The following is a 26,206-nucleotide window of genomic DNA, read 5'->3' as shown; positions in this document are numbered from 1 at the left end:
AGACTCACCGGTCTATAATTTCCCGGATCTCCTCTGGAACCCTTCTTAAAAATCGGAGTAACATTGGCTACCCTCCAGTCTTCCGGTACTACACTCGATTTTAGGGACATTGCATATTTCTAACAGTAGCTCCGCAAGTTCATTTTTTAGTTCTATTAATACTCTGGGATGAATACCATCAGGTCCCGGTGATTTACTACTCTTCAGCTTGCTGAACTGACCCATTACATCCTCCAAGGTTACAGAGAATTTGTTTAGTTTCTCCGACTCCCCCGCTTCAAATATTCTTTCCGGCACCGGTGTCCCCCCCAAATCCTCCTCGGTGAAGACCGAAGCAAAGAATTCATTTAATTTCTCCGCTACGGCTTTGTCCTCCTTGATCGCCCCTTTAACACCATTTTCGTCCAGCGGCCCAACCGACTCTTTGGCCGGTTTCCTGCTTTTAATGTATCTAAAAAAATTTTTACTATGTATTTTTGCTTCCAAAGCTAATTTCTTCTCAAAGTCCTTTTTTGCCCTCCTTATCTCCGCTTTGCATTTGGCTTGGCATTCCTTATGATCTATCCTGTTACTTTCAGTTGGTTCTCTTCTCCACTTTCTGAAGGATTGTTTTTTGGCTCTAATGATTTCCTTTATCTTACTGTTTAGCCACGCCGGCTGACGTTTAGTCTTTTTTCCCTTTTTTCTAATACGTGGAATATATTTGTCCTGAACCTCCAGGATGGTGTTTTTAAACAGCATCCACGCCTGATGCAAGTTTTTTACTCTGCGAGCTGCTCCTTTCAGTCTTTTTTTCACCATTTTTCTCATTTTGTCGTAATCACCTTTTCTATAGTTAAACGTTAGCGTACTTGATTTCCTAGTTTCACTTCCTTCAATGCCAATATCAAAACCGATCATATTATGATCACTGTTATCAAGCGGCCCTCGTATCGTTACCCCCTGCACTAGATCATGAGCACCACTAAGGACTAAGTCTAGTATTTTTCCTTCTCTTGTCGGCTCCTGAACTAGCTGTTCCATGAAGCTGTCCTTGATTTCATCAAGAAATCTTATGTCCCTTGCGTGTACAGATGTTACATTAACCCAGTCTATATGCGGGTAATTGAAATCCCCCATTATTATTGTGTTGCCCAGTTTGTTTGCGTCCCTGATTTCCTTTAACATTTCCGCATCCGTCTGTTCGTCCTGGCCAGGCGGACGGTAGTACACTCCTATCACTATCCTTTTCCCCTTTGCACATGGAATTTCAATCCACAGTGATTCCAAGGAGTGTTTTGTTTCCTGCAGAATTTTCAATCTATTTGATTCAAGGCTCTCGTTAATATACAATGCTACCCCTCCACCAATCCGATTCACCCTATCACTACGATATAATTTGTACCCCGGTATGACAGTGTCCCACTGGTTATCCTCCTTCCACCAGGTCTCAGAGATGCCTATTATATCTAATTTTTCATTTAGTGCAATATATTCCAACTCCCCCATCTTATTTCTTAGGCTCCTGGCATTCGCATATAGACATTTCAAACAGATGCACATTTCAAAAAGCTGACACATTTCAATTAATAAATTATGAATAAAATACTTTTATTTACCTTTGTTGTCTGATCATTTAGTTTTTCTATTCGCTTTGATCCCAGTGTCTTCTGTTTTATGCAGTGTCTTCTTTCCAGTAGGCTTCCCCCTGCTCCCCACCCTCCCAGTCCCATCCATCTCTTGCTCTTTCCCTCTGCTCCCCACCCCTCCCAGTCCCATCCATCTTCTGTTCCTTCCCTCTGCTCACCATCCCTCCGTCCCATCCATCTTCTGCTCCTTCCCTCTGCTGTGCCTGACCTCTCCCAATCCCATCCATCTCCTGGTCCATCCCTCTGCTCCCCACCCCTCGCAGTCCCATCCATCTCTTGCTCCTTCCCTCTGCTCCCCACCCCTCCCAGTCCCATCCATCTTCTGTTCCTTCCCTCTGCTCACCATCCCTCCCAGTCCAATCCATCTCCTGCTCCTTCCCTCTGCTCCCCACCCCTCCCAGTCCCATCCATCTCTTGCTCCTTCCCTCTGCTCCCCACCCCTCCCAGTCCCATCCATCTTCTGTTCCTTCCTTCTGCTCACCATCCCTCCATCCCATCCATCTTCTGCTCCTTCCCTCTGCTGTGCCTGACCTCTCCCAATCCCATCCATCTCCTGGTCCATCCCTCTGCTCCCCACCCCTCGCAGTCCCATCCATCTCTTGCTCCTTCCCTCTGCTCACCTCCTCTCCCAGTCCCATCCATCTCCTGCTCCTTCCCTCTGCTTCCCACCCCTCCCAGTCCCATCCATCTTCCCTCTGCTCCCCCCCCCCCGCGAGGTCCAAGATGGTGACTCCGTTTACCCCCTCTCTTCCTCCCTCCCTCCCTCCGGTGCAGGCAACAGTCTTCAGCTTTTTCAGCGTTCCTGGCAGCGGTAGCGATGTACACGCTGCCTTCGGTCTGCCCCGGAAGCCTTCTCTTCAAGTTCCTGTTCCCACCTATGCGGGAACAGGAACTTGAAGAGAAGGCTTTGGGGCAGAGCCGAAGGCAGCGTGTACATCGCTACCGCTGCCAGGAACGCTGAAAAAGACTGCTGCCTGCGCCGGAGGAAGGGAGGAAGAGAGAGGGGTAGACGGACACGCTCCTCTCCGTCCGCTTGGCTTCCCTGCCCTCTCTGTCTGCGTCCCGCCTGAAAGGAAATGACGTCAGAGGAAGGCGGGACGCAGATAGAGAGGGCAGGGAAGCCAAGCGGACGGAGAGGAGCGCGTGCCTGCATGTGTTTTTTTTTTTTTTAAACTAATGGCGCGGCGGCGCCTCGTGTCGTTTTGGGGGGCATTGCCCCCCCTCGCCCCCCCCCCCCCAGTCTACGCCTATGATCATAACACAATACAGTGCAACTGGAAGGAAAAGTGACAGTTTCTCTTCTGTCACTGCAAAATACAGATATTACATACAGTCAACAGTAGAGGAGCTGCAGAGCAGGAAAGAGTGGAGGCGAGAAGGAGGGGGGATGGCATCAAATATGCATTTGCTGTCTTCCTCTTCAAAGATTGTTTTTAAAAGAGAAGTGCCACTTTTAGCCCTGCTTTCAAGGATGCTTTCCTTGTACCTTTTATACTTTCCTTGTACCTTGTATACTTTTACATATTTTTGCATGCCACCTTATACTTTTTAACCCTTATTGCTGTCTTTCTGTCTCCTAGTAAGCATGTACTGCTCCAGAAAGTAAGAAGCAGCAGCAGTGCAATTGATTGCACTATGGATGGTTTTCAAGGTGGATGTCATGGTTCTGTAGCTCATTTTTCTCCTTTTCACATGCTCAAAGCCTCTAACAGAAGAGCTGCAATACAAGCTTGCACCTCGATTCTACCACAGAACAGTAGCAATTAATCAGAGGCATGGTTTGCATTTACTCTACAACTCAAAATCAAGGAAAGATTAAAAATCAAACCCAAAATACTACTATAAATTACTCTTGTTACTTCATGTGAATCTTAAAGAGAGGAAAGGAAAAGGAAAACAGGATGGAAAAAGCCCCAGAGAAAGGGAATATTCTTATGGTTCAGATTTACTCATAGGCATTAAAATACCTTCCTGTATATATGTTTCATGTTATGCTTTAATATGTCCAAATCAAGATTCATTCAAAACAGCAATTACCATACAATTGTATGGATCTTGCTTCAGGTCTTGTTTCAACTGTGGCCAGTGTTGTGCAGTAACCTCTTACACAACCACTGCGTCAGTGAGTAAACTAGACCCCCTATCTGATGCTGCCTTACCCAGCTGATAAAAACTCCATTTGAGCCACCGGATACCTGTCACCTGGAATGTCTTGTTTTGGGAGACAGCTCACAGTTCAAATTTATTTCATATGCCACAAATAAAACCTATAGCTAAGAGGTATACAAATAAAAATTATTGGAAATTAGAAAAAGAGGAAAGGGAAAAACACAGAAAGATGCCTATGCTGCAATAATAAAATGTTTAAAATACATAGAGAACTTACCACTATATAAAGAGTATAATTTGAGTTACATATAAAGGAGAAGGTTAGGGTTCCACAGTTAATTACCATATCTGGAGAGTAAAATATAAACCAGCTTATTTTCGAAAGAGAAGGCCGGCCATCTTCCGTCACAAATCGGGAGATGGCCGGCCATCTCTCAAGGCCGGCGAAATCGGCATAATCGAAAACCGATTTTGGACGGCCTCAACTGCAGTCCGTCGCAGAGCCGGCCAAACTTCAAGGGGGCGTGTCGGCAGGGTGCAGAAGGCAGAACGGGGGCGGGACGGGGGCGTGGTACGAGATGGCCGGCTTTGCCCGATAATGGAAAAAAGAAAGCCAGCCCTGATGAGCATTTGGCCGACTTTACTTGGTCCCTTTTTTTTCAGGTCCAAGTCCCAAAAAAGTGCCCGAACTGACCAGATGACCACCGGAGGGAATCGGGGATCACCTCCCCTGACTCCCCCAGTGGTCACCAACCCCCTCCCACCCTCAAAAAAATAACTTTAAAAACTTTTTTGCCAGCGTGTCTGCCAGCCTCAAATGTCATACCCAGCTCCCTGACAGTAGTATGCAGGTCCCTGGAGCAGTTTTTAGTGGGTGCAGTGCACTTCAGGCAGGTGGACCCAGGCCCACCCCCCTAACCTGTTACACTTGTGGTGGTAAATGGGAGCCCTCCAAACCCCCCCCCCCCCTCAAAACCCTCTGTACCCACCCATAAGGGCTATGGTAATGGTGTAGATTGTAAGCTCTTTGAGCAGGGACTGTCTTTCTTCTATGTTTGTGCAGCGCTGCGTACGCCTTGTAGCGCTAGAGAAATGCTAAATAGTAGTAGTAGTAGTAGGGTTGTGGGGAGTGGGTTTTGGGGGGGATTTGGGGGGGGCTCAGCACCCAAAGGAAGGGAGCTATGCACCTGGGAGCTATTTTAAAAAAAATTCTAATTTTTAGAAGTGCCCCCTAGGGTGCCCGGTTGGTGTCCTGGCATGTCAGGGGGACCAGTGCACTACAAATGCTGGCTCCTCCCATGACCAAATGCCTTGGATTTCGCCGGGTTTGAGATGGCCGGCCTCAGTTTCCATTATAGGCAAAAACCGAGGCCGGCCATCTCAAACCCGGCCATCTCTGACATTTGGCCAGCCCCAACCGTATTATCGAAACGAAAGAAGGCTGGCCATCTCCTTCAAAAATATGGTTGGCCCCGCCCCTTTGCGGTACTGTCCTCGGAGATGGGCGCCCTTAGAGATGGCCGGCCCCGTTCGAAAATGCCCCTCAAAGAGGCCAATTTTCAGACCATGGGAAGTAGCCGGGCTGCCTCCTGCAGTTGACGCTGAGCCTGAATATTCAATACCGGACCATTTTCGGTGACCGGCATTGAATATCTGGGTGATTTTTGACTGGTTTATATTTAACCGGCCAAGCCAATAAGCCGATATTCAGCACTAGCCAGTTAAGTTTAAACCAGTCAAAGGTATTCCAGCTATTTTCGCAGCCTAAACTTAGCCGGTGATGCACTGAATATCGGTGGATAGCCGGCTGTATATCGTGCGATAAAGAGGGGCATAATCGCACGTCACTGGCGAAATAGTTCACTGGCGATCTATTTTGGCAGCAGCGCAACAGCTGGCCAGAACCATATTATCAAAAAAGATGGCCGGCCATCTTTTTTTCCGATAATATGGTTTAGCCCAGCCAAATGCCAGAGTTCGCCGGGTTTGAGATCGCCGGTTTTGTTTTTCTGCGATAATGGAAAAAAATGCTGGCCATCTCAAACCCGGTGAAATCCAAGGCATTTGGTCATGGGAAGAGCCAGCATTTGTAGTGCACTGGTCCCCCTGACATGCCAGGACACCAACCGGGCACCCTAGGGGGCACTTCTAAAAATGTTTAAAAAATACCAAAAAAGCTCCCAGGTGCATAGCTCCCTTACCTTGGGTGCTGAGCCCACCAAATCCCCCCCAAACCCACTCCCCACAACTCTACACCATTACCATAGTCCTTATGGGTGAAGGGGAGGCACCTACATGTGGGTACAGTGAGTTTTGAGGGGGTTGGAGGGCTTAACATTTACCACCACAAGTGTAACAGGTAGGGGGGATGGACATGGGTCTGCCTGCCTGAAGTGCACTGCACCCATTAAAAACTGCTCCAGGGACTTGCATACTGCTGTCAGAGAGCTGGGTATGACATTTGAGGCTGGCATACAGGCTGGTAAAAAAAGGTTTTGATTTGTATTTTTTTAGTGTGGGAGGGGGTTAGTGACCACTGGGGGGCCACAGGGAGGTCATCCCCCATTTACTCCGGTGGTCACCTGGTGAGTTGGGGCACCTTTTTGAAGGTTGGTCGTGAAAATAAAAGGACCAAGTAAACCCGGCAAAATGCTGCTTAACGGCACTTTTTTTCCATTATCCGCAAAAGCCGGCCATCTGGTAGCCACGCCCACGCCCGCCCATGTCCCGCCTTCGCTACGCCACCGACACGCCCCCTTGAACTTTCGCCGGCGAGGTGACGGGAAAGCGGCGATGCTGACAAAAAAGCCGCTTTTGATTATACCGATTTTGAGAGATCGCCGGCCATCTCCCGATTTATGTCGGGAAATGGCCGGCGATCACTTTAGAAAATAAGCCTGTTAACCAACTATCCATTAAGCACTAACCAGCAATATTCAGCAGGATATAGCTGGCTATCTCCCACTGAATATTATCGGATAGCCAGTTAAGGGGTCCTTTTACTAAGGTGCGCCGAAAAGTGGCCTGCTCTGGTGTGGACGCGTAATGGACGCGCACAGGTTCATTTTTCAGTGCTCCTTCAAAAAAGGCATTTTTATGGCCTAAAATGGACATGAGGCAAAATGAAAATTGGCGCACATCCATTTTGGGCCTGAGACCTTACCTGCCGACCATTGACTTAGCGGTAAGGTCTTACACGTTAACCAGATGGTAATCATCAGTACGCGTACACTGCCAATTACTGCCCGGTTAGCGCCATGTGGTAGAAAATAAAAAATATTTTCCGATGCGCATATCGAACACACATAAAAAATGGAATTACTGCCCAGGGTTTATGGTAGCTGGATGGTAGTTCCAAATTGACATGTGTTTCATGCGTGTAGGCACCTACGCACCTACGCACTCAGAGGGGAAGGCTTTAGGGAAAAAATAGGCTTTGAGGGTGGCCTTAAACCTTTGGAATGATGGCTCTCTGCAAAGGTTTAGGAAAATGGTGTTCCAAAGAGTGGGTGCAACAACTGAAAAAGAAGATGTTCTAGCTAGCCAAATGTGAACAAATTTGCAAGTAAATGGGTACTGTCAGAAGTTGCTGTTGGGATGAGTGAAGAGTATAAGGAACAAGATATCTGAAAAGAAACAATTTGGAAAGTTAAGATAAGAATTTTGAAATTGATCCGATATTGAATAGGTAACCAATGTTCGGATCAAAATAAGGGAGTGACACTGTCAAACTTTCTTGCACTATCTATTAATTTGACAGCAGTATTTTGAATATGTTGAAGATGGTGAAGTTGATAATGAAGTAAATTTTTAAGAAATAAATTACAATAATCCAAAAGAGAAATTACAAGGAAATAAACTGTCAAACTTTCTTGCTCCATGTATTCATTTGACAGCGGTATTCTGAATATGTTGAAGATGGTGACGCTGAGAATGAAGTAAATTGTTAAGAATTGAATTAGTATAATCCAAAAGAGAAATTACAAGGAAATAGACAAGGAGACAAAGAGAAGACATAAAAAAAGCTCGAGCAAGGCGGATTTGTATGAGAACAAAAAAAAAAAAAAAGACTTTTTTACTATGGTGGAAACATGAGTTTTAAATGATAGATAATTATCCAGAAGCACACCAAGTATCTTCACTTCATTTGTAAAAGGGATACGTGTTCCAGAGATTGTGGGACTAGTGGACAGATCAGAAGGGCCTGCTAAAGGAAAAACAGCCCAGAATACTGCCGCCAGACTCATATTTGGAAAAACTAAATATGAAAGTGCAAAACACCTAAGAGAGAAACTTCACTGGCTCCCACTTAAGGAACGCATTGTGTTAAAGATCTGCACGATTGTACACAAAATCATTCACGCAGACGCCCCAATCTACATGCTAAACCTCGTGGACCTACCTCCCAGAAATGCCACAAGATCATCCCGCAAATTTCTCAATCTGCACTTCCCCAGCTGTAAAGGACTAAAATACAAGCTGATGCATGCCACTACCTTCTCTTACATGAGCACGCAGTTATGGAATGCATTACCTACAGACCTTAAAACAATCGACGAAATAACCAACTTTCGCAAATCTCTGAAGACATATTTCTTCAACTAGGCCTACAAAGAGAACCTACAGCCCTACTAATCCATCTCACCAACCCACCCAGTTGTGAAAGTCCACCTTCTACACTTATCCGCCTAACACTTTCCTTCTTTCTTCCCTTACTTAATCTTTGCAAATTACAAACTGTATCTGATACCTTGGAATGACAATGTCATAACAAAACCACATTGAGCCTGCAAATAGGTGGGAAAATGTGGGATACAAATGCAATAAATAAATAAATAAACCCAGCCAGCAATCTTTGTTAGCGTGAAAGATATCCAAAATCAGAAGAGGATCCTTAGTTTCCAGTGGAAAAAGAAGCTGTATATCATCTGTGTATATGAAAAAGGTGACATTAAAAGTCTGAAAAAAATGTGCGAGAGGTGCGAGAAAAATGTTAAAAAGGATAGGTCCCACGATGGAACCCTGGGGAACACCACAAGAGATGTTATAAATAGATGAATAATTATCTAACCAAAGTACCTTGAAAATTCTACCGTGGAGTGGTAGAGGAGTGGGATTCCAACTATTCCTATTTCTTCTAAGCATGGAAGAATATCATAATTTACAAGATCAAATGCTGCGCTAAGATCAAGAGATATAAGATGTATCTCACTGCCACCATCAAGGGTACAGTGAATAAAGTCTGTGAGAACTAATATGGTATGTTTAGTTGAAAAGTGATCTCTAAAGCAAGTTTGGCAAGGATGATGACAATTGGTCTTATCATGGAAAGAAGTTGGATAGCCACAAGTTTTTCTGCGAGTTTTGAGATAAATGGAAGTTGTGAAATTGTGCGATAATTCATTGGATTGGCTGCATCAGCAGTAGTACCCTTTAAATGGGGGTACACAATGGCAAGTTTCCGAGCCAATGCAAATACCCCAGATGAGAGGTTTGTAACAATCACTGAATGAAGATATGAAATGTATGAACTGGAGAGTTGCTTCAAAAAAATCATTAGGGATAGGGACAGAAAAAGAAGTCATAGAAGAAATAACTGTAGAAACATCAGATTGTGAGGGTAACTGAAATGTGGAGAATGTACTGCATGAATGAGTTGTGGTTGTGACTGACAATGATGTTGGAGAGCAAGAGAACAGAAGATCATTTATCTTGTTTATAAATGCTAATGCTATGTCATCTGCTGTGAGCGAGTGAGCAAGCAGTAACAGAGTTTTGATATGAATTTGCAGTTCTGCTCCTGGCCCTTCCACTGTGAACACAGAACAGAAATATTTAAGCTATAAGAAGAGATAACAAAGATCAGCAAAGGTGTACTGAAGGAAGGTCTGAAAACTAAGAACCAACATAGCTGGTGAAGGTGTAGAAAGTTTTGGAAATAAATAAAATAGGACCTACTGGACGCCAGCCAAAGGGGAGAAATTGGGGGGGGGGGGGGGGCGGAGAGCAGGGGTAATGCTGGAGACTATGTGGGCACCAGGGAACATGGGAGTGTCCTCTGGTATAAATTTATTGGCACTCCATCTGGGCTAAAATTCTTGACTGGACAGGGGAGGACTGGGTGGAGGATAAATTGGCATGTCTGTTAGGCTTGATACCTGGGGTCTCGCTGGAGGAGGGTATTCCAAGGGGAGTGGTGCATCTTTTAATACTGGCAGTTAAAATGGGCATTGCCCGGAGTTGAAGGGGAAGTGCAGGACCGACTCATATGATGTGGAAAACGGCAGTTACCGAGCTTCGCCTATCTGATAAGATCACATTAGAATTGAAAGAGCAGGGGCATTTATTGGAGCAGAAATGGCAGCTCATTGAGGGATGAACATACACTATTTGAGCCTCTAAATAATTTTTTTTAATAAGACAATTTATCTCCCAGCCTAAACTGCTTCCTTCACCAGCTATGCTGGTTCCTAATTTTCAGACCTTCCTTCAGTACACCATTTATTCAAAACTAGTAAAAAAAAGCCTGTTTCTCATTGAAATGAAATGGGCGCTAGTAAGGTAATCACCTTCTGCCATTAATGTTTTTAAGGGAAGTTCCAGCATCCCCCCTCCCTCCCTCCCAGTTCCAGGGCCCCCCCCCCTCCCTTCTTCCCAGTTCCAGGGTTGTCGTCCCTCTCTCCGAGTTTCAGGGTTGTCATCCCTCCCTCCCTTCCAGTTCCAAGCCCCCTCCCTCCGAATTAAAGTCATCCTGACTTACCTCATCGGAGTTACGGCGGCCGGCAGCAGCGGTAAAAAGCGTGCAGGGTAGGCACTTACTTCAGTTTTTCCTTCTCTGTCTCTCAGCTCTGGTCCCACCCTCATTTCCTGTTTCTGCAAGGGCGGGACCAGAGCTGAGAGACAGAGAAGGGAAAACTGAAGTAAGGGCCGAGCCTGCACGCTTTTTTTACCACGTGAGGTAAGTCAGGATGACTTTTAAAATTCGGAGGGAGGGGGCCTGGAACTGGAAGGGAGGGAGGGAGGGAGGGACAACGACTCTGGAACTGGGAGGGAGGGGGGACCCTGGAATTGGGAGGGAGGGGGGGACGTTGGAACTGGGAGGGAGGGAGGGGGGATGGACGACGACCCTGGAACTCAGAGGGAGGGAACGAACTTCCGGTGGGTGAATATTATATGCAGCCTTCCCTTCCCTCCAAGGGCGGGGCACTGAGAGCGAGTGCGAGGCCTGTGGTTGGTCCCTTCTCCTTCTGACGTCGTGTTTCTTTCCCTGGCAACTATACAGAGTTCCCTCGAGGATGGGGCGATTATGAACCCTACACGGCTTCACTGCCACGGAGTCAGCTTCAGAACGTTGGAAGTGCGAATTACTATATTAGATAATTTAAGGAATAAAATTAAAAGAGAATTAAATAAAAAATAAACACAATTAAAAGTAAAATAAAATGGGTAGGTATCTAGTGTTGGCAGTCAGACAGTCCCTCCGAACGCTTGCTCAAAATGCTAGGTTTTTAAATCAATTTTAAAGAGAGAAGAGTTACCACAAAGAGAAAGAGGGAGGGCATTCCAGGTATGTGGAGAAAGAAAGAAGAAAGCACTATGTCATGTGGGTCAGGATGAGCTGACTTTGAACTGGTCAAGACCAATCTATGGTCATTAATAGACTGAAGGGTCCTAGAAGGAATAGTCAAACAAGCCAAGTAGTCTGGGGTACCAATTCGAAAAGCCTTAAATGTAATCAGAGCAACTTAATATATTATTCACTTCTTCACGGGAAGCCAATGATATTTCTTCAGCAGAGGTGAAATATGATCTGATCGATGGGCTCAACATAATAAACTTATGGCTGTGCACTGAAAAGTCTGTAATCTCTGCAGTGTGGAATGTGGTAAAACCGCAAAAATAATATTACAATAATCCAGTCGGGAAGTAAAAAAAAGAAAGGATCAGTGCATGGAAGTATGGGTATCAAATAGATGATGCATTGCCTTCAGTTAATGGAACACCAAAAAACTAACCTTAGTTAAGTGAGACACCTGAGGCAGAAACGAAAGAGAAGAGTCAAAAATTATGCCCAGATATCAAAAACTGGATACTGGAATGACTGATATCCCAAAAAGAGTGACTGGAAGTGGAGAAGGTAAGGGTGTACCAGAAAACCAACATGCAATGGTTTTATCAGTGTTGAGTATTAATTAATGTTCTTTGAACCAGTTAGCAACTGACTCAAGACAGGCATGAAGCGGAGCAAAAGAGGGTGAAGATGGTGAAGTGGGGAACAAAAAGTAGGATGTCGTCTGCCTAGAAATAAAGTCAAACCCCCGAAAGATTGGATGAGTGCAGCAAGAGGGCTCAGAAAAAGATTAAAGAGAAGAGGTGATAGTATTGAACCCTGAGGTACTCCTCTGTGCAAAACCTTGTGTTCGGAAACAGTGTCAGAAAACACTTCTTGGAAAGAACAATGAGATTAAAAAAAAAGGTGAACCATTTTAAAACTGTACCAGAAATTATTTTTTTTATTATTTGTTACATTTGTATCCAGTCACGAAAAAGAGGGAATACAGCATACAAAAGCAACCAAACAAACAAACAAAGCGGAAGGTGGAGAAGCAGAACCCCATTCAGACCGCCAACTTTTGTTCCAAGTTATTTTTCTGACCCCTGATGCAGGCGTTTGTACGCCAAAACACGGACCGTGTCGGGTCTCCATTATAAATAAAGAACTACATTTTTCTCAATCCTGAAGGCCCAGTGTTTGCTTTGTTTGTTTGTTTGGTTACATTTGTATCCCACATTTTCCCACATTTGCAGGCTCAATGTGGCTTACATAGGACCGTTATGTCGTTCGCCAGTTCCGGTATGAACAAATACAAGGTGTTATTATGATAGAATAAGGTTCAAGTAAGGTAGATACATTGGGAAAATTTAGGGAGGAAGTGGGAGGTAGGGGTGTGTCCATTGCGATCTATGGTTTTGTTGTGTTGCATGTGTTCAGGCTTTTATACCAAGAGAAGACAAGTGTGTAAGTAAAAGAGAATGACTGACCAGACCAAAGGCTGCAGAGAGATCTTGAGAAATGGCTAGGGCAGTTTTATGGCGATCCAAGTGTGAATGAAGCAGGCAAAATGGTTTCTGTACTATGATGTGTTCTAAATCCTGAAACTGTAATTGGTTGTATTTAGTGATGGTTGTACATTTGTGGGCATACCAATATGCCTGCGTCCATTATTCTTCCCGCAAAGAAGAGCCTACTCACCTAGACCACCTCTCTTCCGTAGTCCCTCTTAACCCAGACTGTAAGTGAGAAAGTTCCACAAAGACAGGACACCAATTTCTTATGAGAGCTGTCTTTGAACAAAACCACTTCCAACTGAGTAGGGCCCCTGTGCAAATTTGCTTTGGCATCCCACCCAAAAGAAAATCCTGTCCTTGAATCCTAAGATTGAGTAGAGAACCACTGGCCTAAGGTGTTGGAGTAAATAAATTAATGGAGTCAATATTCAGCTGATCAGCTAAGGTAGTCAGCATTTTTTTTAAATGCCATCCACTATTTATTATTATTAGGATTTATTTACCACCTTTTTGAAGGAATTCACTCAAAGCGGTGTACAGCAAGAATATGTCAAACATAGGCAATGGACAAATACAGCAATAAAAATATTCAAATACCAACACAAGTATGACATATAGAGGGGCATAATCGAATGCAAACGCCTATCTCCATGGGTGTTTATCTCCGAGAACGGGTCTGTGAAGGGGCAGGCCGAACCGTATTTTCGAAAAAATGGACGTTTTTGAGCTGGGGGTTTGTTTGTTTTTTTAGCGATAATGGAAACTAAAAACGCCCAGCTCAAAAACGTCCAAATCCGAGCCATTTGGTCGTGGGAGGGGCCACGATTCGTAGTACACTCGCCCCCCTGACATGCCAGGACACCAACTGGGCACCCTAGAGGTCAGTGCGGTGGACTTCAGACAATGCTCCCACATGCATAGCTCCCTTACCACGGGTGCTGAGCACCCAACCCCCCCTCCCCAACAACCCACAAATGTACAACACTACCATAGCTCTTAGGGGTGAAGGGGGCACCTACATGTGGGTACAGTGGGTTTTGGACGCCTCCCATTTACCAGCACAAGTGTTACAGGTGGGGGGGAGGATGGGCCTGGGTCCACCTGGCTGAAGTGCACTGCGGTACCCACTAAAAGTGCTCCAGGGACCTGCATACATGCAGGCCTCTAGGACTTATTGCTGCTGTATAACATTGGCACACTGGTTGACACCTGAAGACTAATCTCTCCGAAAACGTCCTTTATTGGAATAACCGTGTTTACTCACAGTTAACTGCAGATCAGAGGTTGTGCCCCACTGGCAACGAGTCTCCCTGGTACTGAGATGAGCAGTAGGTCAGAGCTGGCAGAATGCTGTACAATGCCCTCTTTCAGCCACATTCATGGTAAGAACTAAGTTCTCTAACGTGGCTAACACAGGAAAGGGAACTAAAACTGGCTTACAAAAATGGCCACTACCGAATGGACTACAACAGGAAACACAACAGGGCACACTCTGACCCAGTAGGCAGGGGGAAATGCACCATGGGAGAAGAGCCTACCAACTACCAACATCGTGAGACTAACACAAGCTAATGAAATCATGGAGCCCAATACCCTACACCCACCACAATGCAATGCTGATGTGACCCTGTACTGCATCCGAGAGCCACATCTGACCCAGGGAAAGGCTGTGAGAGGATCGAACACATTCTGCTGTCATGGAGGTGGGTACGGCATTTGAGGCTGGCATACAGGCTGGAAAAAAAGTTTTTAAAGTGGGGTTTTTTTTTGGTGGGAGGGGGTTAGTGACCACTGGGGGAGTCCGGGGAGGTCATCCCCGATTCCCTCCAGTGGTCATCTGGGCAGTTGGGGCACTTTTTTGGGACTTGTTCGTGAGAAAAAAGGGTCCAAAAAAGTGACCCAAAATCGCGGTCAAAACGCCTTTTTTTCGATTATCAGCTAAAGACGCCCATCTCTTCTCAGCTGATAACCACGCCCCAGTCCCGCCTCCACCACACCTCCAACACGCCCCCATCAACTTTATTCGTTTCCGCGACGGAGTGCAGTTGGAAACGCCCAAAATCGGCTTTCGATTATACTGATTTGGGCGCCCATGGGAAACGGACGCCCATCTCCCGAACATGGGCGTTTTTCTCCTTTTGAAAATAAGCAGTTTAGTATGCTACATGAAAACAGAAGACCTTAAACTGAATCTTGACCAATACAAAGCCATGAAGAATGGGGAAATGTGTTTCCAAACATTAGAATTTATCAGAATGTCAGCCACTGCGTTCTGCATCCCCTGCAACCTAAGCCACACTACACCAAAGTACAATTATCAAAGTCAATACAATGCATAGTAAAACATTTTAATACTAACATAGTAAATGACAGGAGATAAGAACCTGAACGGGTCCATCCATTCTACTCAAAAATCACACTTATTATCAATTCATGATTAAAAATAATGGATGTGATATAAAATACTTGAACTAAGCGGTAACTGAACACACAAAAATCCCACAGACTCCAACAACAAATCAAGAAGTGGAAAATGAGGGAGGGCTGGACAAACCACTGGTTCAACAACTGAAATTTACACCATAAACACAAATATCAAGACTCGACACAGCACCGTGTTTTGGCATACGAGATGCCTGCCTCAGGAGTCTACAAATAAAAAGGCAAAATGCTATCACAAATACAAAATATAAAAAGTAAATACAATGTACATTAAAACTTGGTACATGAAAAAAAATATATAAATATATACTAAACCATAAAGATGCATAAATATAATCATTCATATATATTTTTTCATGTACCAAGTATTAATATATGTTGTATTTAGTTTTAATATTTTGTATCTATGATAGCATTTTGTCTTTTTATTTATAGCACACAATTTTTAGCTCCTGCTAAATGACCTTAAGATGCATTATCCCCATTGTGTTTTCACGTCTGGCCCACAATGCTGAATTTCCATTCTCTCTGCTTTTCAGTCTCTCAATTATTTCCTTTAGTAATGGATGTTGGAATGTTTTCCACCTCTAACCCATGGAGCCATGATATTTTCTTACCTATCTTGATTTGTAACTTTACACCCACTTTAGTGTCCCACACACCACAGTACAGCTGGATATTCATGGCACATGCCACAGCCAGAGTAATCACATCACTCAGCTGATTCCGTTTCACTTTCCATAGTGCTAAGAGGGAATCTCCTAGAAGTCAAGAAGAGAACAGACACAGAGTATTAGCACTATCCATGAAAAGAACTCAGAGAACCAGTACCAAAACTACAGAATGAGAAAGGTTTGGGGAAATACCATCATGGGCAAATATACTATTTGGAAAAAGGAAAAACATTTGCCCACCTGGGGTGCCAAGCCAAGGGGGGGTACCAGCACACTATCCCCCTAATTCTGTAAAAGTTACCAAAATTGTGAGCACAATTTAAATAACAAGCTAATAATTAACCAATAATTAACTTTTAATAAGCAATTATTGGCACTAATTAAATTTAATTGAACTTTACATGTGCAAATTTAGGTGTGGGATCTGCGCTTAAATTTTACACATGATTTGAAAAAGGGGACGTGAAAATGGGAGGGCAATGGGTGGAACAAGGGCTTTCCTAAAATTAGTGTGTGTTGTTGAGGTGAGTGGCAAAGAGATCTATCGAGGGGGTGCCCCACACTCGAAAGATCTTGTGCGCTACGCCCATTCTAAGAGACCACTCATGCAGCTGCATGGCCCTGCTCAGTCTGTCCACTATACAGTTTTGCCTGGCCGCCAGGTATATGGCTCGGAGCACCATGCTGTGGATCATGGCCCATCACCAAATCCTGACTGCTTCCTGACACAAGGAGTTAAGATCCCATACCCTCCTGCTTGTTCATACAGTACATTGTAACCTGATTGTTTGGACAAGGATAATTTGGTTTTGCAGCTGGAGTGGCCTAGTGGTTAGGGTGGTGGACTTTGGTCCTGGGGAACTGAGGAACTGAGTTCAATTCCCACTTCAGGCACAGGCAACTCCTTGTGACTCTGGGCAAGTCACTTAACCCTCCGTTGCCCCAGGTACAAATAAGTACCTGTATACAATATGTAAGCCGCATTGAGCCTGCCATGAGTGGGAAAGTGCGGGGTACAAATGTAACAAAAATAAAAAAAATATATAAAAAATCTCTGAAAGCCTTTAGAGCATTCCACACTGCCCAAAGCTGGTCTCCTGTGCGGACCAAATTCCCTCGTTGTGAAGTCCATTCACATGAGCTCCCCAACCCAGAATAGAAGCATCTGTGGTCAGTACTTTCTGAGAAGGTTGAATTTGGAATGGTAGTCCCATGATCAAATCTGAACAGACTGTCCACTAGAGAAGAGAATTATTGAGCTCTGGAGTGACTGAGATGACATCCAACCACGGCCGGATTAACCTATGGACCAGGTGAGGCTCCAGTCCAGGGGACAGGTGATAAAGGCCAGTGATGTCACTGGCCCTACAGATTAAGCACATAGCAGTGGAGACCTTTTTTTTTTAAATGTAGCTGGCACAACCAACTCCATCTTTTCTCCCCTTCCCCGTGGAACCAATGCCTCTCACCCTCCCCCCCCCCATGGAACCAGCACCACTCCCTCTTCTTTTTCAACCCCCCCCCCCCTTGAGTCTACTACTTAACATTTCTAGAGCGCTACTAGGGTTACACAGCGCTGTACAATTTAACAAAGAAGGACGGTCCCTGCTCAGATGAGCTTACAATCTAAAGGACAAAATGTCAAGTTGGTGTAGTCTAGATTTCTGAGTATAGGTGTGGTGGTTAGGTGCCGAAGGCAACATTGAAGAGGTGGGCTTTGAGCAGTGATTTGAAGATGGGCAGGGAGGGGGCTTGGCGTATGGGCTCAGGGAGTTTGTTCCACGCTTGAGGTGAGGCGAGGCAGAAAGGGCGGAGCCTGGAGTTGGCAGTGGTGGAGAAGGGTACTGAAAGGAGGGATTTGTCTAGAGAGTGGAGGTTACGGGTAGGAACGTAAGGGGAGATGAGGGTAGAGAGGTAAAGAGGGGCTGCAGATCGAGTGCATTTGTAGGTTAGTAGGAGAAGCTTGAACTGTATGCGGTACCTGATCGGAAGCCAGTGAAGTGACTTGAGGAGAGGGGTGATATGAGTATATCGGTCAAGGCGGAAGATAAGACATGCAGCCGAGTTCTGAATGGACTGAAGGGGGAATAGATGGCTAAGTGGGAGGCCAGTGAGGAGTAGATTGCAGTAGTCAAGGCGAGAGGTAAAGAGAGAGTGGATGAGAGTATGGGTGGTGTGCTCAGAGAGGAAAGGGCGAATTTTGCTAATGTTATAGAGGAAGAAGCGACAGGTCTTGGCTATCTGCTGGATATGTGCAGAGAAGGAGAGGGAGGAGTCGAAGATGACACCGAGGTTGCGGGCAGATGAGACGGGGACGATGAGGGTGTTATCAACTGAAATAGAGAGTGGAGGGAGAGGAGAAGTGGGTTTGAGTGGGAAGACAAGAAGTTCGGTCTTGGCCATGTTCAGTTTCAGGTGGTGATTGGACATCCATGCAGCAATGTCGGATAAGCAGGCCAATACTTTGGCCTGGGTTTCCGCAGTGATGTCTGGTGTGGAGAGATAAAGCTGGGTGTCGTCGGCATAGAGATGGTAGTGGAAGCCATGAGTTGAAATCAGGGAGCCCAGGGATGAGGTGTAGATTGAAAAAAGGAGGGGTCCAAGGACAGATCCCTGGGGGACTCCGACAGAGAGTGGGATAGGGGAGGAGGACGAACCATGAGAGTGTACTCTGAAGGTACGATGGGAGAGATAAGAGGAGAACCAGGAGCGGACAGAGCCCTGGAATCCAAAGGAGGACAGAGTGTCAAGAAGTAAGTTATGATTGACAGTGTCAAAGGCGGCGGATAGGTCGAGGAGGATGAGGATGGAGTAGTGACCTTTGGATTTGGTGAGGAGTAGGTCATTGCAGACTTTAGATAGTGCCGTTTCTGTCGAGTGCAGGGGGCGAAAGCCAGATTGAAGTGGATCGAGAATGGCATGAGAGGAGAGAAAATCGAGGCAACGGCTGTGGACGGCGCGTTCAAGTATCTTGGAGAGGAAAGGTAGGAGGGAAATTGGGCGGTAGTTGGAGGGACAGGTAGGGTCAAGTGATGGCTTTTTGAGGAGGGGTGTGACTATGGCATGCTTGAAGGTGTCCGGGACAGTTGCAGTGGAAAGAGAGAGGTTAAGGATATGACAGATAGGGGGGGTGATAGTAGGAGAGATAGTGTTAAGTAAGTTGGTGGGGATGGGGTCTGAGGAACAGGTGGTGCATTTCGAGGAGGAGAGGAGATGGGCGGTTTCCTCTTCAGTGATATCAGGAAAAGAGGAGAAGGAGGCCTGGGTTGGTTGGTTGAGGGAGTGGGTAATGGGATGAAGAGGAGGGGAGGGTTTGGCGGTGAATTCAAGGTTGAGTCCAGCATTGCTTTCTCTTCTCCCTTCCCCTCAGTCCATCAAACCTGTTTTCTTTAGTGGCCCCCTGCAGTGATAGCAGGCTGCTTGAGCTGGCACTGGATCCTTCCCTCTGCAACACTCTGCTGCTCTGACACAGCTTCCTGTATACACAAGGGTGAGATGTAGCAGAAGGAAGGATCCAGCGATGTTGTTAATGCTGCAGGGGTCACTAAAAAAAAACAAGTTTGACTGACAAAGGGGAAGGGAGAAGAGAAAGTGGTGCTGGAGTCAGGGAGGAGGGGGGAGGTCTGAGGAAAGGAGGAGGTAGGAAAGGAGGAGGTGCTGGACTCAAATGAGGGCTAGGAAAATGAAGGATTCACAGGGGAGGGGCTGAGGGAAAAATCCAAACGTGCTGGATTCAGGAGGTGGCTGAGGGATAAAGAGAAAGTGGTGATGGACTCACAGGGAGAGAGGGGTGCTGAGAGATAGAGGGAGAGTTGTTGGACTCATGGTGGGGGGGGGGGGTCTGATGGAATAAAAGAGATGGACTCATGGGAGGTCTGAGGGAACAAGAAGAACAGTTACTGGACTCACAAGGGGGGGCACTGAGGAAAGAAGATGTTCTGGATTCTGGGGGGGGGGCAGGAAAGAAGAGGGAGAGGTCCTGGACTTGTGGGAGAGAACCCATTGGGGGGGGGAGAGAGAGGGAAGAGGACATGTGCTGGATCTACCTCACGGTTCGTGTAAGTGACGCTTACAAGGCAACTGTTAACCTCTTTGATGCATAAATCAATGGATGTTCTCACTTTAAGGTGAAATTTCGAAAGAGAAGGGTGCCCATCTTCCGACACAAATTGGGAGATGGACGTCCTTCTCGCAAGGTCGACCAAATCGGCATAATTGAAAGCCGATTTTGGGCGCCCTCAACTGCTTTCCGTTGCAGGGATGACCAAAGTTCACGGGGCGTGCCGGCAGTGTAGTGAAGGCAGGACTGGGGCGTGCTTAGGAGATGGGCGTCATCGGCCAATAATGAAAAAAAGAAGGGACTTGGGCGACTTTACTTGGTCCATTTATTTTCACGACCAAGCATCAAAAAGGTGTCCGAACTGACCAGATGACCACCGGAGAGAATCAGGGATCACCTCCCCTTACTCCCCCAGTGGTCACTAACCCCCTCCCACCCTAAAAAAACATTTAAAAATACTTTTTTGCCAGCCTCTATGCCAGCCTCAAATGCCATACTCAGGTCCATCGCAGCAGTATGCAGGTACCTGGAGCAGTTGTAGTGGGTGCAGTGTACTTCAGGCAGGCGAACCCAGGCCCACCCCCCCCCCCCCCTCAACTGTGTTATTGCCTCTGGTGGGCAATAGCTACTTGGATCCCGATTCCTCTAAATCTTACTTGCACAGATGGTAGCCTACAGGCTTACGGTTTGTGAACCTGGTTACCCCGGAGGGACATATTAAATTTTTTGCAGATTTACAGAAGGAGAGTCTTTTACATGCCACTGACTGGTACCCTTATACGCATGTTTCTCATTATGTGGGTACTTTGCCTCCTTTGACAGAAGATGCAGCGACTTGATTGTGGCAACGTTTACTGTTTCTAGAGAGACCAGGAAAAAATCTTTCTTTTCATCAAGTCAGCTTGCATACTCTAGACCCTCCCCCCCCCCCCCCCCCCCCCCCCCCCCCCCGTGGGACTTTGAATTGCTCGCCACTGATGGAATAGAGAGCTTGCGGACACAGAGCATGTCACTGGGGACATGTTGCATCTTCTGATAAAAATCATCAAGAAAGTGACTCATTCATCTCTTCTCCTGCAACAGCAGTATAAATTTCTGATGCATATGTTTATTTCACCACAGCGGGCCCATTATGAACAGATAGCAGATTCAACTTGTTTGCCCCTGGTGTGGGATAAGTCCTGCTCATTTGACCTATATGTTTTGGTCCTGTGCACAGATCCAGTTGTTTTGGAGGAGTGTTGTGTCTTACTTGTCAGTTGCTTTAGGTAAACATTCTACTGTGAGCTGATGTGTTACTTTTTTATAACTGTATCGAGTACTAATATACACAACAATGTTCTTTTACATAAACGCTTTCTACTGGCGCGAAGGTGTATTCTTTGGAACTGAAGACTGCCACTTCCGCCTTCCCTGACAGAATGGTGTAATGAACTTTTCAGCTGATGCAATGGGAACACTTGGATGTCAAGAAGGGGTCCCTGAAGGCCCGGAGGACAATTCAACAAGTATGATCTCTGATTTGAGACAGACTTCCTCAGAGCGCGCAGTGTTTTGCTAAATTTATGAATTGGAGCACTGGGAGGATTGAGAGTTGGCATATGGGGTTACTTTAAAGTTTCTCCAGGGACCACCATGAAGGAACAATGCAGCATTTTCTATGGGCTTTTGTTTGAGTGCTTGGATGGGGGGGGGGGGGGGAGGGGGAATTAGTCCTGCTCTTGTACCACATAGTTTCTTGTAAGCACTGTTATTTGCTCTGTATTTTGTTGTTTTTCAATAAACATTTCATTAAAAAAAAAGTACAAAGTACTGCATCACTTTAGTACTTCATTTCAGACAAAAGTACTAAAAAATGCAACAAACTAATACCTCCCGATTATACGCATCTGGGCTCATGGTCCTCCATTGACTAAGTCAAGCTAAAGGTGGACAAAGCCGTGGGACCGGACGGGATCCACCCCAGGATATTAAAGGAGCTCAGAGAGGTTCTGGCGGGTCCTCTTAAAGATTTGTTTAATAAATCATTGGAAACGGGAGAGGTTCCGTGGGATTGGAGAACGGCGGATGTGGTCCCTCTTCACAAAAGTGGTGATAGGGAAGAAGCTGGAAACTACAGGCCGGTAAGCCTCACTTCAATTATTGGAAAAGTAATGGAAGCGATGCTGAAGGAAAGGATAGTGAATTTCCTGGAAGCCAATAAGTTGCAAGATCCGAGACAACATGGTTTTACCATAGGTAAATCATGCCAAACAAATCTCATTGAATTCTTTGACTGGGTGACTGGAGAATTAAATCAGGGATGTGCTATAGACATAATCTACTTAGATTTCAGCAAAGCTTTTGACACGGTTTCCCACAGGAGGCTCTTGAACAAACTGGACGGGCTGAAGATAGGACCCGAAGTGGTGAACTGGATTAGGAACTGGTTGAAGGACAGACGCCAGAGGGTGGTGGTAAATGGAATTCGCTCAGAGGAGGGAAAGGTGAGTAGTGGAGTGCCTCAGGGATCGGTGCTGGGACCGATTCTGTTCAATATATTTGTGAGTGGCATTGCCGAAGGGTTAGAAGGTAAAGTTTGCCTTTTTGCGGATGATACTAAGATTTGTAACAGAGTGGACACCCGGGAGGGAGTGGAAAACATGAAAAAGGATCTGCGGAAACTAGAAGAATGGTCTAAGGTTTGGCAATTAAAATCCAATGTGAAGAAATGCAAAGTGATGCACTTAGGGAGTAGAAATCCAAGGGAGGCGTATGTGTTAGGTGGGGAGAGCCTGATAGACACGGACGGGGAGAGGGATCTTGGGGTGATAGTATCTGAGGATCTGAAGGCGACAAAACAGTGTGACAAGGCGGTGGCCATAAGTAGAAGGTTGCTAGGCTGTATAGAGAGGGGAGTGACCAGAAGAAGAAAAGAGGTTTTAATGCCCCTGTATAAGACGTCGGTGAGGCCCCACCTGGAGTATTGTGTTCAGTTCTGGAGGCCGTATCTTGCGAAGGATGTAAAAAGAATTGAAGCGGTGCAAAGAAAAGCTATGAGAATGGTATGGGATTTGCGTTACAAGACGTATGAGAAGAGACTTGCTGACCTGAACATGTATACCCTGGAGGAAAGGAGAAACAGGGGTGATATGATACAGACATTCAAATATCTGAAAGGTATTAATCCGCAAACAAACCTTTTCCGGAGATGGGAAGGCGGTAGAACTAGAGGGCATGATATGAGATTGAAGGGGGGCAGACTCAAGAAAAATGTCAGGAAGTATTTTTTCACGGAGAGAGTAGTGGATGCTTGGAATGCTCTCTCACGGGAGATGATGGAGAGGAAAATGGTAACGGAATTCAAACATGCATGGGACAAACATAAAGGAATCCTGTTCTGAGGGAATGGATCCTCAGAAGCTTAGCTGAGATTGGGTGGCAGAGCCAGTGGTGGGAGGCGGGGATAGTTCTGGGCAGACTTATACAGTCTGTGCCAGAGCCAGTGGTTGGGAGGCAGGGATAGTGCTGGGCAGACTTATACGGTCTGCGCCCTGAAAATGACATATACAAATTAAGGTACGGTATACACAAAAAGTAGCACATGTGAGTTTATCTTGTTGGGCAGACTGGATGAACCGTGCAGGTCTTTTTCTGCCGTCATCCACTATGTTACTGCTAGTGATATGCAATTTATCCTTAAAATCGAGCGTGGTACCGGAAGATTGGAGGGTGGCCAATGTAACGCCCATTTTTAAAAAAGGTTCCAGGGGAGATCCGGGAAATTATAGACCGGTGAGTCTGACGTCGGTGCCGGGGAAAATGGTAGAGGCTATTATTAAAAACAAAATTACAGAGCACATCCGAGGACATGGATTACTGAGACCGAGTCAGCACGGCTTTTGTGTGGGGAAATCTTGCCTGACCAATTTACTTCAATTCTTTGAAGGAGTAAACAAACATGTGGACAAAGGGGAGCCGGTTGATATAGTGTATCTGGATTTTCAAAAGGCATTTGACAAGGTACCTCATGAAAGGCTACAGAGGAAATTGGAGGGTCATGGGATAGGAGGAAAAGTCCTATTGTGGATTAAAAACTGGTTGAAGGATAGGAAACAGAGAGTGGGGTTAAATGGGTAGTATTCACAATGGAGAAGGGTAGTTAGTGGGGTTCCTCAGGGGTCTGTGCTAGGACCGCTGCTTTTTAATATATTTATAAATGATTTAGAGATGGGAGTAACTAGCGAGGTGATTAAATTTGCTGATGACACAAAGTTATTCAAAGTCATTAACTCGCGACAGGATTGTGAAAAATTACAGAAGGACCTTACGAGACTGGGCGACTGGGCGGCTAAATGGCAAATGACTTTTAATGTGAGCAAGTGCAAGGTGATGCATGTGGGAAAAAAGAACCCGAATTATAGCTACGTCATGCAAGGTTTCACGTTAGGTGTTACAAACCAAGAAAAGGATCTGGGTGTCGTCGTCGATAATACACTGAAACCTTCTGCTCAGTGTGCTGTTGTGGCTCGGAAAGCGAATAGAATGTTGGGTATTATTAGGAAAGGTATGGAAAACAGGTGTGAGGATGTCATAATGCCATTATATCGCTCCATGGTGCGACCGCACCTTGAGTACTGTGTTCAATTCTGGTCGCCACATCTTGGCCTGGATTGGCCGCTGTCGTGGACAGGATGCTGGGCTCGATGGACCCTTGGTCTTTTCCCAGTGTGGCATTACTTATGTACTATGTAAGTCACTGCCATTCCTTTCTCAATAAAATTTTAGAAACATCACCACTATGTGGCAATATGACAACTTCCAACACCACAAACTGTAAATCAATATTGGAGTTGCTTCTCCCTCCAGTGTCAAACTGTGGAATTGATTGAATGTTAACGGTCAGTGCAGCGTTCTGAGCACAAGCTGCCCAATATTCAGCCTGTGGTAGTATACAGCATCTGAGCCACTTACAGACAAAGGCTGAACTGATCCCAGATGGCACTTGATTAACTTCACTGCATAAAATTAGGGCAGCCTTTTTGCTGTCCTACATGGTTACTTAACCAGTTAGTGGGCTGAAAATCTTCGTTATCCTGTAGGGATAAGACAGGCCCTGTACATGGCACTGTGTAGCATTATGAACCTGACTTTCTTGTAACCGACTTAGGCCAGTGTCAGTTCCTATGCAGAGGTTTGTTCGCAGACTTCAGGCACATTGCTGACACATCAAGGCCTGAGCAAGGCAAAGTAACTTTCGATAACAACCCTGTTTACAGAGCTGGGGGACTTCACGGTCAGAAGAAATCAGTTGTTTGGTCTCCCAAAGACACAACACTGGTAAACATCAGACTTTGTTATTCTAGTCAGCATGGCACCAAACCAGAGGAAAGAGTATAAGAACATCTTCCATAAGCATAATAGCTAGCTGGCTGTTATCTGTCATGGCCCTACCGTGACTCAGAAGCTGGATTGCACTGCCAGCATGCGTCAGGACTCGGAGGAGCTTTCCATACAGCATTGCTGGACCTGCATTGCAGCTGCCAGCGCACAGTGGATGACATCAGACACCAACTTCGGAGTGGGGCATTTAACCCCGTCGGGCACTTGCCTAGATGATCTTGCATCGTTAGCAGCTCCATAGCTTCTGCTCCAGTGGGTCCAGCAGCACCTTCATTCTCTTGCCCAAATGATCGAAAGCCCCATGCTGTTCCAAACAGCACTCTAAAAATAGCGTTGGCACAGCGCGGGACTTTACCGCCCCTATGATCAGAGATAATAGCATGCAAATTTATGTGTGTTATTATCTCTGATCATAGGGTAAAGTGCGCATGGCCCTGGTGGCCTAGTACCCCCACCCCGAGCCAGTGACAGGGGGGCTGGAGGTCCGTCAGACCTCCAGTCCCCCCGACCTCCCCGACACAAGTTCAGGGGGGCTCCTAACCTCCCCTAGCATCTCCCTAAGTAAAGCCCTGGTGACCCAGTGGGCGAATCAAGTCCCCCCAAACCTGGTGGTAAAGCGACCCTCTTCCACGTCCCCTACCTTTGTTGGAGGAGGGAGGTAGACTCCCTCCTCTTTCAGCAGCACCACCTCCCTTATATGGAACTGACTGACTGGGACCACCTGCTGCTGACCGACTATCCAGAAAGAGAGAGCGTGTGCCATCACAGCTTTTTTGCCTGCTTCCTTCATCAAGTCCCTGACTGGCTTCAGTTCCAAAGTTCGTGAATGTCAGGAACAGTAG

The 26,206-nt window shown here is 46.0% G+C and overlaps 1 protein-coding gene across 1 annotated transcript in view; it reads right to left on the bottom strand.

Annotated features, from left to right (window-relative positions):
* Positions 1–26,206, bottom strand: part of LOC115469679 (adenylate cyclase type 10-like) — a 254,501-nt gene that overhangs the window by 199,682 nt on the left and 28,613 nt on the right. The window contains exon 4 of the mRNA XM_030202467.1: positions 15,866–16,009. Within this exon, the coding sequence (XP_030058327.1) occupies positions 15,866–16,009 (144 nt within the window). The remainder of the gene's footprint in view (positions 1–15,865; positions 16,010–26,206) is intronic.

Source organism: Microcaecilia unicolor, chromosome 4, assembly GCF_901765095.1.
Source record: "Microcaecilia unicolor chromosome 4, aMicUni1.1, whole genome shotgun sequence".
Taxonomy (NCBI): Eukaryota; Metazoa; Chordata; class Amphibia; order Gymnophiona; family Siphonopidae; genus Microcaecilia; species Microcaecilia unicolor.
The sequence above is the reverse complement of the archived record's forward strand: the minus strand, read 5'-3'. Positions and strand labels throughout refer to the sequence as shown.